The sequence below is a fragment of the Heterodontus francisci genome, chromosome 1 (genome assembly GCF_036365525.1).
Source record: "Heterodontus francisci isolate sHetFra1 chromosome 1, sHetFra1.hap1, whole genome shotgun sequence".
Classification (NCBI taxonomy): domain Eukaryota; kingdom Metazoa; phylum Chordata; class Chondrichthyes; order Heterodontiformes; family Heterodontidae; genus Heterodontus; species Heterodontus francisci.
Genome location: NC_090371.1, coordinates 285,404,376 through 285,420,050, shown reverse-complemented (window position 1 = coordinate 285,420,050; position 15,675 = coordinate 285,404,376). Strand labels below are relative to the sequence as shown.

The window sequence follows — 15,675 nt, the reverse complement described above, 5'->3', positions numbered from 1 at the left end:
TGTGAAGAATCTTGCAGCAAGAAAATGTTTGTGTTTGTTGTGGTTTCTAATGGACCTTGGATTTTAATCTTGAATGCATAGACACCAGAGCTGGTGTCTTTGAGATGTTATGATACAAGGGTTTATTGTAAAACATAGCACAATAGTAACTGCTCAAAGCATCTTGCTGAAAGCAAATTGGCTTTTACCATTACAGTTAGTCTAAAAAGTAATTAATTGGATGTGGATTGCTTTGAGATGGCATCAGAGATATACCAAGTTGCTATATAAATGCAGAATATTCCTCAAGTGAGCTTATGCATCTCTGGTGTGTTCTATCTTTAAGTAAATAACAGAACTTCGATAACAGACAAATTGTCATTCCTAATCAGAACTTCCTGCTTTCAAGTTTGAGAAAGTTCCATTTTTCTTCACGAAGTAAAGCAATTCTCATTTCTTCATGCCACCCAGATGCTGTGTCTTTCTATCTCAAAGGAACCCTTTTAACTTTTCTGAACCTCTCCTCTAATATCTGTCCTGCTGAGCACCTACCAGCAAGGGTGACTGGATAGCTATCGGGATGGGTAATTCCACCTAACTTTCTCTCTTATAGCACAGAGTCAGGAGGTCACTCAGGTGAGGTTCTGTAGCCCAGCACAAACAGGGTATCAACTTGGGACCTCCCTTTGTCAGTTGGACACAGTAACACATGGACTTTTCCAATGAAACTATTGGGTTTGCGGCGAGATCTAGCTCGGCTCCAAGCTTATATCCCTCCACAAAAATACACGGCACCCATTCTCAAAATTCCTGACTATTTCTATCATTGATGATGTGATCTTTGTAACTTCACATATAGCACTTCAGGATTCCAGGGTTCCTGTACTGCATAAGCCTATGGAGAATCCCAGGCTCACTCATGTCATTCTAGCACTTTCAACAAGTCTTCCTGTATTACCGGTAACTGCCAGCGTCAAGCACACAAACTGTTTGTTTGTACTTGATCCAGTTATCCCTCTTTGTTGTGCTACCATATGTTTGTCAAAAAGATTTAGCAGTATTTCTGTTAACTGTTTTTTCTTGAAGGCTAGGATTTAAAGGCAAACCAAAAGAAATGCAAATATACCTTTAGTTGACGTTGCTGTAGCAATTGAAGATGTCCCTTTCTTTTTGTTCTCCTCAGAATACGGTGGTAAATGGAAGATGCTTCATTACTTTGCACAGAATTTCTTCGCTCCTGTTTTGCCAGTAGCATTTGAGGACCATGGAACACTGTTGATCTATGGAATTTCTGATTTGCCTACAGACCTTAAACTCATTCTTCAGGTATATATTATAAATGCTCCATTCAAGGCATGAGGCACGAGAGAAGGTGCAAAAAAGATTTACTAGGATGATACCAGAACTGAGAATTTATAACTATGAGGAAAGATTGAACAGGCTGGGGCTCTTTTCTCGAGAAAAGAGAAGACAGGAATGGCCCTTTTTAAAATTTGTTTATGCAATGTGAGCTTCGCTGGCACACCCAGCATTTATTGTCCATCCCTGATTGCCGTTGAGAAGGTGGTGGTGAGCTGCCTTCTTGAATATCTGCAGTCAATCTGGTGTGGGTACACACACAGTGCTGTTCAGGAGGGAGTACCAGGATTTTGACCCAGCGAAAGATAGTGATTTGGATGTGGGGATTAAATATATTTCCAAGTTTGCAGATGACACAAAACTAGGTGGAAGTGTGAGTTGTGAGGAGGATGTAAAAACGCTTCAAGGGGATTTGGAGAGGTTAAATGAGTGAGCAACAATTTGACAGATGGAACACAATGTGGGGAAATGTGAGGTTATCCACTTTGATAGGAAAAACAGCAATACAAAGTATTTCTTAAATGGTGAGAGGCTGGGAAGTGTTGAATTTCAAAGGGATTTTAGGTGTCTTTGTTCATGAGTCACTGTAAGCTAACATGCAGGTACAGCAAGCAGTTAAGAAAGCAATTGGTATTTTGGCCTTCATTACAAGAGGATTTGAGTATAGGAGTAAAGATGTTTTACTGCAATTATATAGAGCCTTGGTGAGACTGCACCTGGAGTATTGTGTGTAGTTTTGGTCTCCTTACCTATGGAAAGATATACTTGCCATAGAGGGAGTGCAATGCAGCTTCACCAAACTAATTCCTGGGATGGAGGGATTGTCCTATGAGGAAATATTAAATAGAGTGGGCCTTTATTCTCCGGAGTTTAGAAGAATGAGAGGTGATCTCATTCAAACTTACAAAATTCTTACAGGGCTGATGCAGGAAGGAGGTTCCCCTGGCTGGGTAGCCTAGAACTAGAGGACACAGTCTCAGAATAAGGGAGACGAGGAGGAATTTCTTCACTCAGAGTGTGGTGAATCTTTGGAATTCTCTGCCCCAGAGGGCTGTGAAGGCTCAAAGGAACATGAAAGCAATTGGCATGTTAGATTTCTACATAAGGGTGGAGTGGCGCAGTGGTTAGCATCGCAGCCTCACAGCTCCAGGGACCCGGGTTCAATTCTGGGTACTGCCTGTGCGGAGTTTGCAAGTTCTCCCTGTGTCTGCGTGGGTTTTCTCCAGGTGCTCCGGTTTCCTCCCACAGGTGATAGGTAAATTGGTCATTGTAAATTGCCCCTAGTGTAGGTAGGTGGTAGGGAATATGGGATTACTGTAGGGTTAGTATAAATGGGTGGTTGTTGGTCGGCACAGACTCGGTGGGCCGAAGGGCCTGTTTCAGTGCTGTATCTCTAAATAAATAAAAATAAATATTAAAAACATCAAGGGATACAGGGATAGTGCAGGAAAATGGTGCTGAAGTAGAAGATCAGCCATGATCTTATTGAATGGTGGAGTGGTCTTGAAGGGCTGAATGGCCTACTCCTCCTATTTCCTACGTTTTTATGTAGGAATGGCGATATCGTTCCAAGTCAGGATGGTGCATGGCTTGAAGGGAAACTTGCAGGTGTTGTTGTTCCTATGCACCTGCTGCCCTTGTCCTTCTAGGTGGTAGAGGTTGTGGGTTTGGAAGGTGCTGTTGAGGGAGTCTTGGCGAATTTCTGTAGTGCATCTTGTACATGGTACACCCTGCTGCTACTGAGCGCTGGTGGTGGATTATTTCTAGTTATGTGGGCTGTTTTGTCCTGGGTGGTATTGAGCTTCTTGAGTGTTTCGAGCTGCACTCATCCAGGCAAGTGGAGAGTATTCCATCACACTCCTGACTTGTGCCTTGTAGATGGTGGACAGGCTTTGGGAAGTCTGAATGTGAGTTACCTGCCACAGAATTCCCAGCCTCTGACCTGCTCTTGTAACCACAATATTTATATGGCTGGTCAATGGTAACCCCCAGGATATTGATGGTGGGCATTCAGCGATGGTAATGCTGTTGAATAGAACCATAGAAAAGTTATGGCCATCGTCTCTGCGCCAGCTGAAAAAACTAGCTGCCCAATCTAATCCCACCTTCTAGCACCTGGTCTGTAGCCTTGCAGGTTACAGCACCTCAGGTGCATGTCTGGGTACCTTTTAAATGAGTTGAGGGTTTCTGCCTCCACCACCGATCCGGGCAGTGAATTCCAGACAGCCACCACCCTCTGGATGAAAAAGTTTTTCCTCATGTCCCCTCTAATCCTTAAATCTGTGCGCCGTGGTAATTGATCTCTCCGCTAGGGGAACCAGGTCTTTCCTGTCTATTCTATCTAGGCCCCTTATAATTTTGTACACCTCAATTAAGTCACCCCTCAGCCGCCTCTGCTTGAAGGAAAACAACCCTAGCCTGTCCAATCTTTCCACACAACTGCAACATCCAAGTCCTGGCAATATTCTTGTAAATCTCAACTGTACTCTCTCCAGATAAATTATGTCCTTCCTCTAATGTGGTGACCAGAACTGTACACAATACTCCAACTGTGTCCTGACCAGTGTTTTATACAGTTCCAGCATTACATTCCTGCTTATGTATTCTATACCTCAGCCAATACGGGAAAGCACTCCATATGCCTTCTTCACTTTATTTACCTGTCCTGCCACCTTCAGGGACCAGTGGACATCCACTCCAAGGTCTCTCACTACTCCTACCCCTCTCAAAATCCTACTGTTTATTGTGTATTCCCTTGCTTTGTTTGCCCTCCCCAAATGCATTCCGGATTGAATTCCATTTGCCGCTTTTCCGCCCACTCAACCAAACCATTGATATCATTCTGGAGTCTACAGCTATCCTCTTCACTATCAACTACACGGCCAATTTTTGTGTCTTCAGCAAATTTCCCAATCATGCCTCCCACATTTAAGTCCAGATCATTAATATATACCACAAACAGCAAGGGACCCAACACTGAGCCCTGTAGAATGCCACTGGAAACTGCCTTCCATTTGCAAAAACATCTGTCAACTACTATCCCTTGTTTCCTGTTACTGAGCCACTTTTGGATCCAACTCACCACATTCCCCTGTATCCCATGGGCTTTCATTTTTCTGACCAGTCTGCCATGTGGGAACTTGTCAAATGCCTTACCAAAATCCATGTAGACCACATCCACTGCACTACCCTCATCAATCCTCCTTGTTACTTCCTCAAAAAAATTCAATGTCAAAGGGAGATGGTTAGATTCTCTCTTGTTGGAGATGGTCATTTCCTAGCACTTGTGTGGTGCAAATGTTGCTTGCCATTTATCAGTCGAAGCGTGAATCTTGTCCACGTCTTGCTCCACGTGGGCACGGACTACTTCAGTATATGAGGAGTCGTGAATGGTACTGAACACTGCAATCATTAGCTAACCTCCCCACTTATGACCTGATAGAGGTGTTTAAGGTTATGATAGGGTTTAATAGGGTGGACGTAGAAATATTTCCACTTGTGTGAGAGACCAAAACCAGGGGCCGTAAATATAAGGTAGTTACAAATAAATCCAAAAGGGAATTCAGGAGAAATTTATTTACCCAGAGCTTGGTGAGAATGTGGAACCTGCTATTACAGGGTGTAATTAAGGTGAAAATGATGAATGCGTTGTGAAGCTGGATAAGTACACGAGAGAGAAAGGAATAGAAGGATATGTTAATGGGGTTAAATGAAGAGGTGTGGGAGGCGGTTTGTGGGGAGCATAAACACCGACATAGACCAGTTGAGCTGAATGGCCTGTTTCTGTGCTGTAAATACGTTGTAAAGATATGAATGAGTTGGACCAGGCTAAGCCATCAGTTGTCATCGTTGTGGTTCTGTACCCAATGATACCAGTAGCTTGTCCAGCAGTTTAATTGCTGGTCTCCAAATGCAAGAATTCACCCTTTCAGTCTGTATAGTGAGTTTTTGAGAAATTCTTTCATGTGATGTATCGGGATAAATTGAAACTGGCAGGACTGCTTTTCAGGGGATTGGGCAACTTAAATAAATTGGTTAAAGGAAATGTTCTTGATATATATCAACTCTTAACAATTTTACAATCAGACATTTGACATGTCAGAAATAAGAACTGCCCCCTTCAGGAAAGAAAGACTTGCCCTTTATAAGCACCATTCATGACCTTGGGACATCCCAAAAAGCTTTACAGCCAATGAAATACTTTTGAAGTGTAGACACTACTGTAATATAGCAAATGCGGCAGCCAATTTGCATGCAGCAAGATCCCACGAACAGCAAAGAGATATTAACCAGATAATCTGTTTTTTTAGTGAAGTTGGTTGATGGATAAATATTGGTCCCTGGACATTGGGGAGAACTCCCTCCAGTCATCTTTGACGGGACCTTGGTTTAACGCCTCATCTGAAAGACAAAGTAACTTTCTATATGAGAAAAATAGTGAGGTGCAGCCTCCATTTTGACTACGGAGTTAAAAACTGTTGTAAATATCGAAACCATGGGCAACATACCACTTCTGTTATGGCCTATACATACGAGAAGAAACTGGTTAACAAAATTGAAGCTAATAGTATAGGAGAGTCTGTGTCCAATTAGGTAAAAAAAAGTTGGCTTAAGGACAGAAAACAGCAAGTCGTGATAAATGGTTGTTTTTCAGACGACTAGAGGATGGTAGACATTGATGTTCTGCAAGGGTCAGTGCTTTTTTGACATATGTAAATGACTTGGATCTTGGAATACAGAGTAAAATTTCAAAATTTGCCGATGATGCCAAACTTGGAGGAGTGGCAAACAGTGAAGGTGAAACCAATCAACTGCAACAGGACATAGATAGGCTAGTAGAAGGGGCAGACTAGTGGCAGATGGAATTTAATACAGAGAAGTGCGAGGTGATACATTTTGGCAGAAGGGATAGGGAGAGGCAATCTAGACATATTGGTACAGTTCTAAAGAGTGTACAGGGACAGAGGGACCTGGGGGTTCACATGCGTATATTTTGAAAGGTGGCAGGACATATTGAGAGAGTGGTTAGAAAAGCATATGGGATCTTGGGCTTCATAAATAGAGACATTGAGTACAAAAGCAGGGAAGTTATGTTGAACGTTTATAAAGCTCTGGTTGTGCCCCAACTGGAGTATTGCATTCAGTTCTGGTTGTCACATTTTAGGAAGGATGTGAGGGTCCTTGAGAGGGGGCAGGGGAGATTTACCAGAATGGTTCCAGGGATGAGGGATTTTAGCTACAAGGTCAGGTTGAAGAAGCTGGAGGTGTTCTCCTTGGTGCAAAGAGGATTGAAGGGAGATTTGATAGAGGTGTACAAGATCATGAGAGGTTTAGATAAGGTAGACAAAGAAAAGCTATTCCCATTAGCTGATCGTACAAGGACAAGGGGACACAGATTTAAGAGTTTGGGGGAAAAAATGCAGGGGGGATGTGAAGAAGAACTTTTTGCACAGCGAGTGATTATGACCTGGAACTTGCTGCCTACAAGGATGGTGGAAGCGGAGACGAATGATTTGAAAAGGAAATTGGATGGGCACTTGAGAGAAATAAACTTGCAGGGCTGTGGGGATAGAGTGGGGAAATGAGACATACTGGATTGTTCTACAGAGAGCCAGCATGAACTTGATGGGCCGATTGGCCACCTTCTGTGCTGTTATGATTCTATGTAGCAATGTATTACTGGTTAAGGAGAATATCACTACTGTACTGCGGGAGGACACCTCGGAGGACTCATGCAGCAAGGCAATATGGGTAGGAATAGGAAGCGTGCAGTCACAATGTTGGGGGTTTACTACAGGCCTCCCAACAGCCAGCGGGAGATAGAGGAGCAGATATGTAGACAGATTTTGGCAAGATGTAAAAGCAACAGGGTTGTTGTGGGTGATTTTTACTTCCCCTCTATTGACTGGGACTCACTTAGTGCTAGGGGCTTGGATGGGGCAGGATTTGTAAGGAGCATCCAGGAGGATCTTGAAACAATATGTAGATAGTCCAACTAGGGATGAGGCCGAACTGGATCTGGTATTAGGGAATGAGCCCGGCCAGGTGGTCAAAGTTTCAGTAGGGAAGCATTTCGGGAACAGTGATCATAAGTTTTAAGGTACTTGTGGATAAGGATAAGAGTAGTCCTTGGGTGAAGGTGCTAAATTGGGGGAAGGCTAATTATAACAATATCAGGCAGGAACTGAAGAATTTAGATTGGGGGCGGCTGTTTGAGGGTAAATCAACACCTGACATGTGGGAGTCTTTCAAACGTCAGTTGATTAGAATCCAGGACCAGCACGTTCCTGTGAGGATGAAGGATAAGTTTGGCAAGTTTCGGGAACCTTGGATAACGAGGGATATTGTGAGCCTAGTCAAAAAGAAAAAGGAAACATTCGTAAGGGCTAGACGGCTGGGAACAGACAAAGCCCTTGAGGAATATAAAGAAAGTAGGAAGGAACTTAAACAACGAGTCAGGAGGGCTAGCTAAAAGGAGTCATGAAAAGTCATTGGCAAACAGGATTAAGGAGAATCCCAAGGCTTTTTATACGTATATAAAGAGCAAGAGGGTAACCAGGGAAAAGGTTGGCCCACTCAAGGACAGAGGAGGGAATCTATGCATGGAGCCAGAGGAAATGGGTGAGGTACTAAATGAGTACTTTGCATCAGTATTTACCGAAGAGAAGGACTTGGTGGATGATGAGTCTAGGGAAGGGAGTGTAGATAGTCTGGGTCATGTCGATATCAAAGAGGAGGAGGTGTTGGGCATCTTGTAAAACATTAAGGTAGATAAGTCCCCAGGGCCTGATGGGAACTACCCCAGAATACTGAGGGAGGCAAGGGAGGAAATTGCTGGGGCCTTGACAGAAATATTTGTATCCTCATTGGCTACAGGTGAGGTCCCAGAGGACTGGAGAATAACCAATGTTGTTCCTTTGTTTAAGAAGAGTAGCAAGGATAATCCAGGAAATTACAGGCTGCTGAGCCTTACGTCAGTGGTAGGGAAATTATTGGAGAGATTCTTCAGGACAGGATTTACTCCCATTTGGAAACAAATGGACTTATTAGTAAGAGGCAGCATGATTTTATGAAGGGGAGGTTGTGTCTCACTAACTTGATCCAGTTTTTTGAGGAAGTGACGAAGATGAGTGATGAAGGAAGGGCAGTGGATGTTGTCTGCATGGACTTCAGTAAAGCCTTTGACAAGGTCCCTCATGGCAGACTGGTACAAAAGGTGAAGTCACACGGGATCAGAGGTGAACTGGCAAGATGGATACAGAACTGGCTCGGTCATAGAAGACAGAGGGTAGCAGTGGAAGGGTGCTTTTCTGAATGGAGGGATGTGACTAGTGGTGTTCCGCAGGGATCAGTGCTGGGACCTTTGCTATTTGTAGTATATATAAATGATTTGGAGGAAAATGTAGCTGGTCTGATGAGTAAGTTTGTGGATGACACAAAGGTCGGTGGAGTTGTGGATAGTGATGAGGATTGTCAGAGGATACAGCAGGATATAGATCTGTTGGAGACTTGGGCGGAGAAATGGCAGATGGAGTTTAATCCAGACAAACATGAGGTAATGCAATTTGGAAGGTCTAATACAGGTGCGATGTATACAGTAAATGGCAGAACCCTTAGGAGTATTGACAGGCAGAGAGATCTGGGCATACAGGTCCACAGATCACTGAAAGTGGCAATGCAGGTGGATAAGGTAGTCAAGAAGGCATACGGCATGCTTGCCTTCATCGGTCGGGGCATAGAGTATAAAAATTAGCAAGTCATGCTGCAGCTGTACAGAACCTTAGTTAGGCCACACTTGGAATATTGTGTACAATTCTGGTCGCCACACTACCAGAAGGATGTAGAGGCTTTGGAGAGGGTACAGAAGAGGATGTTGCCTGGTCTGGAGGGTATTAGCTATGAGGAGAGGTTGGACAATGTTGCCTGGTCTGGAGGGTATTAGCTATGAGGAGAGGTTGGATAAACTCGGATTGTTTTCACTGGAACGACGGAGGTGGAGGAGCGACCTGATAGAGGTTTACAAAGTTATGAGTGGCATGGACAGAGTGGATAGTCAGAAGCTTTTTCCCAGGGTGGAAGAGTCAGTTAATAGGGGAGATACGTTTAGGGTGCGAGGGGCGATGTTTAGAAGGGATGTGCGAGGCAAGTTCTTTACACAGAGGGTGGTGAGTGCCTGGAACTTGCTGCCAGGGGAGGTGGTGGAAGCAGGTACGATAGCGACGTTTAAGAGGCATCTTGACAAATACATGAATAGGATGGGAATAGAGGGATACGGACCCCGGAAGTGCAGAAAGTTTTAGTTTAGACAGGCATCAAGATTGGCGCAGGCTTGGAGGGCCGAATGGCCTGTTCCTGTGCTGTACTGTTCTTTGTTCTTTGTATTGGGAAACTTCCCCCATGTGGGATATTGAAAAACTCCTGATATCTGATTCCTGCAGCAACCTTTTGTGTGAGAAAGTTGGCTTGAACTGTATTTTAACCCCACTTGTTAAAGATGAATTAGGTTGTCACTTGGGTGACTTGCATCTGATTATTTTGCTTTAGCCTGTTCAATATCCGAAAAAGATTGCTGGTTCATCGACTTGTGTTGCTCAATACACTTGACTGGTATGAATCCAGTGCAGCTGAAGCAGAGTTTTTGAAAGATGATCGGGTGGCCAGTTTTGAACCACTTGATTGCTTTGAAGTCAAGTGATCAGCCAAACTTAACTAAATTCAAGTTCTCAATGGAAGGAGGGTCATGTGGGACATAAGCTCGAACACAGACTCGTTGGGCTGAATGACCTATTTCTTAACTGTATATTCTATGTAATACAAAAAAACCCAGCAATTCAAATGTAAACATAATGCGAGTTTGGAACTCAACTGGGTTCATGATCAGGGAAATACGCAAAGCTGTCTGCAGTGACATAAAGATTACTACTATTGCTTATCCAATCTCTCTAACAAACCCAGTTGATCTTTTTAACAACAGCCTCAGACTGAATGTTATTTTAAACTGACGTAAGCAAATCTACACATTTGTAGCAGTCGCTATTTATCAGAACAGGCTATTTTTCTTTTGGAAGATATCTTGAGGTTTTATAGTGTTTAAAACTTAAAATTATGGTATAGTTTTATGTACTAGATGGATTACATTGCATGAGCTTTAGATATGACTTTATTGAATTCTTAATATTTTTGTTTTGTAGATTAAGGTTTACCAATGGAGTCTGATGGAACCAGTGTGTGTTTATACCACTGGGTTCTTTATCCTTAAGGCAAGGAGTTCAGCCCCTGTGTACAAGGAAGTCACTGATGATCTGCTGAGACAATGTGGTTGCAGCAGATATAACTGCGTCGTAACATTTTACCTTGAAGGTAATGGCCAGCAGATCGGACCTATAAACTATTACTTCTTGTCTTCTTTAAAGGATGCCCAGATGCTGAGAAAACCACAAATTAATGTAAGTAAACATATTATGTCACTGTCTCCATACAGCCTCCGAAAATAGTTAAATCGTGATTTAAATTGATTAAATTATGACCTGCCTTAATGCCATCTCAAAGTCAAGGCTATGTTGCCTGTGTTTAACCATCCATAAGTTGGACTTGTGATTTATCGATATACACTTCTTCGGTTTGCAAAATGTAGCTTAAATAATCTTGTGCTTTCTTGAATTGTTATATAATGTGCAAACATTCTTGGACTGAATTTCCGTTTTGTTGAATAGTTCTACAATTTTAAAATCACGGGTCTTGAAAATATGGAATTGTTTCAGGTGGTCATCAGAACAGTGGGTTTAAGCTGTTTTCCAGTGTAGGGAATTTAACTAACAGTGCTGTAGTGAGGGGTTGGTATTATGCTTTTATTGGATTGAATATTTTTGTAAGAGATATGCTCACTTGATGCCTGCAGGGTGATTCTACTCCTCCAGTTCGGTTACTGTGCTTCATAAAATGCAAACCACTGTTGATCTTACTCATCCAGTCTCAGTGTGCAGTTGGGATGTGCTGCTCTGGACTGGGGAATAGGAGGAAATTAACTGGGGGCATTGCTTTGAGTTTTGAAACCTGCCCATGCTGTTTCCCAGTTATTGATGGTAAATAGTTGTTTTTCTGACTGGAGGATGGTAGACAGTGGTGCTCCCCAAGGGGCAGTGCTAGGACCACTGCCTTTTTTGATATATATAAATGACTTGGATCTTGGAATACAGAGTAGAATTTCAACATTTGCTGATGATACCAAACATGGAGGTGTGGCAAACGGTGAGGATGATGTGAACTGCCTGCAACGGGTCATAGTTAGGCTAGCAGAATGGGCAGACAGGTGGCAGATGGAATTTAATACAGACAAGTGATGCATTTTGGCAGAAAGAATAGGGGGAGAGGCAATGTAAACGTAATGGCACAGTTCTAGAGAGTGTGCAGGAACAGAGGGACCTGGGGGTGCATGTGCATTGACCTTAGAAGGTGGCAGGACATATTGAGAGAGTGGTTAGTAAAGCATGTGGGATCTTGGGCTTCATAAATAGAGGCATAGAGTACAAAAGCAGGGAAGTTATTCTGAACCTTTATAAAGCTCTGGTTAGACCACTACCAGAGTATTGTGTCCACTACCACTACCAGAATATTGTGTCACCACGCTTTAGGAAGGATGTGATTTACCAGAATGGTTCCAGGGAAGGGGAATTTTAGTTACAAGGTTAGGTTGGAAAAACTGGGGTTGTTCTCCTTCGAGCAAAGAAGATTGAGGGGCGATTTGAACAAGATGTGAACAAGATTATGACGGGCTTAAATATGTTAGACAAGGAGAAACTGTTCCCATTAACTGATGGTACAAGGATAAGGGGACACAGATTGAAAGTTTTGGGCAAGAGATGCAGAAAAAATGTGAGGAAAATCTTTTTTGGAACTCGCTACCCACAAGGGACATGGAAGCAGAAACAATCAATGACTTCAAAAGGAAATTGGATGGGCACTTGAAATAAATTAACTTGCGTGGCCATGTTCAACTCCAGAAAGCTTGTTGTCGAAGGATAATGCAGGAGCCTATATTTACTCAGTTTCACATTTATTGTACAGAGTAAAAGGATTACAAACATGTAGCTTTCACACAAATCCCTCTCCCAGACCTAGTGAGTGTCTGCTTTTAAGTGCTCAACTTAAACCCCAATTAACTCCCTTCACCTGCATATAATCACACAATTAACTTATAATCACACAATTAACAGGCTACAGAGATAGAGCGGGGTAGTGGGACTGACTGGATTGCTGCGCGTAGAGCCATCATGGCTTCGATGGGCCGAATAGCCTCCTCTTATGCCGTAAATGGCTCATGCTGCATTCCAAAATTGCACAACTTGTAAGAGTATGAGGTGCACACCAGGGAGCGACCTCTGCCCATCCAACACAATCAGCGGGGGGTCTGCACCACTTCTGTAGCCATCCTGACTTCAGTGTAATTGGTAAGCAGCCAGTAGGATTGATGTGCAGCATCTCTCCACCATTGTCCAGCTGGGTGGGACTGCAACCACCTGGTTCCAATCTTATCTATTTAATGGTAACTAGAGAATCACTTGCAGTGGCTTCTCTTCCTGCATCTGCTCTTGCACCATTACCTCTGGTGTCCATTTCTATTTCTCATTTAAATGCTGCTCCTTGGCGATAACACAGGTACGCGTGCTCGATTTGGCTTCCAGCAGAGCCAATCAGCTCCTGACCTCATTACAGCCTTGGTCCAAACTTGGCAAAAAAGCTGAACTTGAGGTGAGGTGATATCAAGGCAGCATTTGATTGAGTGTGACATTAAGGAGCAAAACTGGAGTCAATGGGAATCGGGGAAAACTCTCCACTGTTTGGAGTCATACATAGCGCAAAGGAAGATGGTTGTGGTTGTTGGAGGTCAATCATCTCAGCTGCAGGACATCAGTGCGGGAGTTCCTCAGGGTGGTGTCCCAGGCCCAACCATCTTCAGCTGCTTCATCAATGACCTTCCCTCTATCATAATGTCAGAAGTGGGCATGTTCGCTGGTTGATTGTGCAATGTTCACCATTCGTGACTCCTCAGATACTGAAGCAGTCCAAGTCCATATGCAGCAAGACCTGGACAATATTTAGGTTTGATATAACAAGAGATAAAAACAAAAAGTTCTGGAAATACTCAGCAGGTCTGGTAGCATCTGTGGAGAGATAAGCAGAATTCACATTTCAGGTCTGTGACCTTTTATCAGAACTGGCAAAGGTTAGAAATGTAACAGTTTTAAGCATGTGAAGCGGGGGTGGGGGGGAAGAGAACAAAAGAGGTGTGTGATAGAACAGAAGGTCGGAGAGATTAACTGGCAAGGTAATGGGGCAAAGGCAAAAAGAGTGTGCTAATGGTGTGGTGAAAGACAAAGTATTAGTGCAGAGTGTCAAAGACAGAATAATGAACAGCCCTAGCCAAAAGCACAAGCATGAAAAACCCAGTTTAAGGCAGGCACATGGTTAAAAAATAATAAAATAAAATAATAAAAAATTCATGCTCTGAAATTATTGAACTCAATGTTGTCTGGAAGGCTGTAGAGTGCCTAATCGGAAAATGAGGTGCTGTTCCTCGAGCTTGCGTTGATGTTCATTTAGGCTTGGGCTGATGAGTTGCAAAGAACAAAGAACAAAGATAATTACAGCACAGGAACAGGCCCTTCGGCCCTCCAAGCCTGCGCCGATCCAGATCCTCTCTCTAAACATGTCGCCTATTTTCGAAGGTTCTGTTTCTCTTTTCTTCCTGCCCATTCATGTATCTGTCTAGATACATCTTAAAAGACTCCATCGTGCCCGCATCTACCACCTCCGCTGGCAATGCGTTCCAGGTGCCCACCACCCTCTGCGTAAAGAACTTTCCACGCATATCCCCCCTAAACTTTTCCCCTTTCACTTTGAACTCGTGTCCTCTAGTAATTGAAACCCCCACTCTGGGAAAAAGCCTCTTGCTATCCACCCTGTCTATACCTCTCATGATTTTGTACACCTCAATCAGGTCCCCCCTCAACCTCCGTCTTTCTAATGAAAATAATCCTAATCTGCTCAACCTCTCTTCATAGCTAGCGCCCTCCATACCAGGCAACATCCTGGTGAACCTCCTCTGCGCCCTCTCCAAAGCATCCACATCCTTTTGGTAATGTGGCGACCAGAACTGTACGCAGTATTCCAAATGTGGCCGAACCAAAGTCCTATACAACTGTAACATGACCTGCCAACTCTTGTACTCAATGCCCTGTCCGATGAAGGAAAGCATGCCGTATGCCTTCTTGACCACTCTATTTACCTGCGTTGCCACCTTCAGGGAACAGTGGACCTGAACACCCAAATCTCTCTGGACATCAATTTTCCCCAGGACTTTTCCATTTACTGTATAGTTCACTCTTGAATTGGATCTTCCAAAATGCATCACCTCGCATTTGCCCTGATTGAACTCCATCTGCCATTTCTCTGCCCAACTCTCCAATCTATCTATATTCTGCTGTATTCTCTGACAGTCCCCTTCACTATCTGCTACTCCACCAATCTTAGTGTCGTCTGCAAACTTGCTAATCAGTCCACCTATACTTTCCTCCAAATCATTAATGTATATCACAAACAACAGTGGTCCCAGCACGGATCCCTGTGGAACACCACTGGTCACACGTCTCCATTTTGAGAAACTCCCTTCTACTGCTACTCTCTGTCTCCTGTTGCCCAGCCAGTTCTTTATCCATCTAGCTAGTACACCTTGGACCCCAAGCGCCTTCACTTTCTCCATCAGCCTGCCATGGGGAACCTTATCAAACGCCTTACTGAAGTCCATGTATATGACATCGACAGCCCTTCCCTCATCAATCAACTTTGTCACTTCCTCAAAGAATTCTATTAAGTTGGTAAGACATGACCTTCCCTGCACAAAACCATGTTGCCTATCACTGATGAGCCCATTTTCTTCCAAATGGGAATAGATCCTATCCCTCAGTATCTTCTCCAGCAGCTTCCCTACCACTGACGTCAGGCTCACCGGTCTATAATTACCTGGATTATCCCTGCTACCCTTCTTAAACAAGGGGACAACATTAGCAATTCTCCAGTCCTCCGGGACCTCACCCGTGTTTAAGGATGCTGCAAAGATATCTGTTAAGGCCCCAGCTATTTCCTCTCTCGCTTCCCTCAGTAACCTGGGATAGATCCCATCCGGACCTGGGGACTTGTCCACCTTAATGCCCTTTAGAATACCCAACACTTCCTCCCTCCTTATGCCGACTTGACCTAGAGTAATCAAACATCTGTTCCTAACCTCAACATCCGTCATGTCCCTCTCCTCGGTGAATACCGATGCAAAGTACTCGTTTA

At 43.6% G+C, this 15,675-nt stretch overlaps 1 protein-coding gene across 3 annotated transcripts in view; it reads left to right on the top strand.

Moving 5' to 3' along the window:
* Positions 1-15,675, top strand: part of manba (mannosidase, beta A, lysosomal) — an 89,858-nt gene that overhangs the window by 66,231 nt on the left and 7,952 nt on the right. For all 3 annotated transcript variants that reach the window (XM_068047183.1, XM_068047175.1, XM_068047193.1), the window contains exons 15-16: positions 1,163-1,305; positions 10,530-10,784. In XM_068047183.1, the coding sequence (XP_067903284.1) occupies positions 1,163-1,305; positions 10,530-10,784 (398 nt within the window). The remainder of the gene's footprint in view (positions 1-1,162; positions 1,306-10,529; positions 10,785-15,675) is intronic.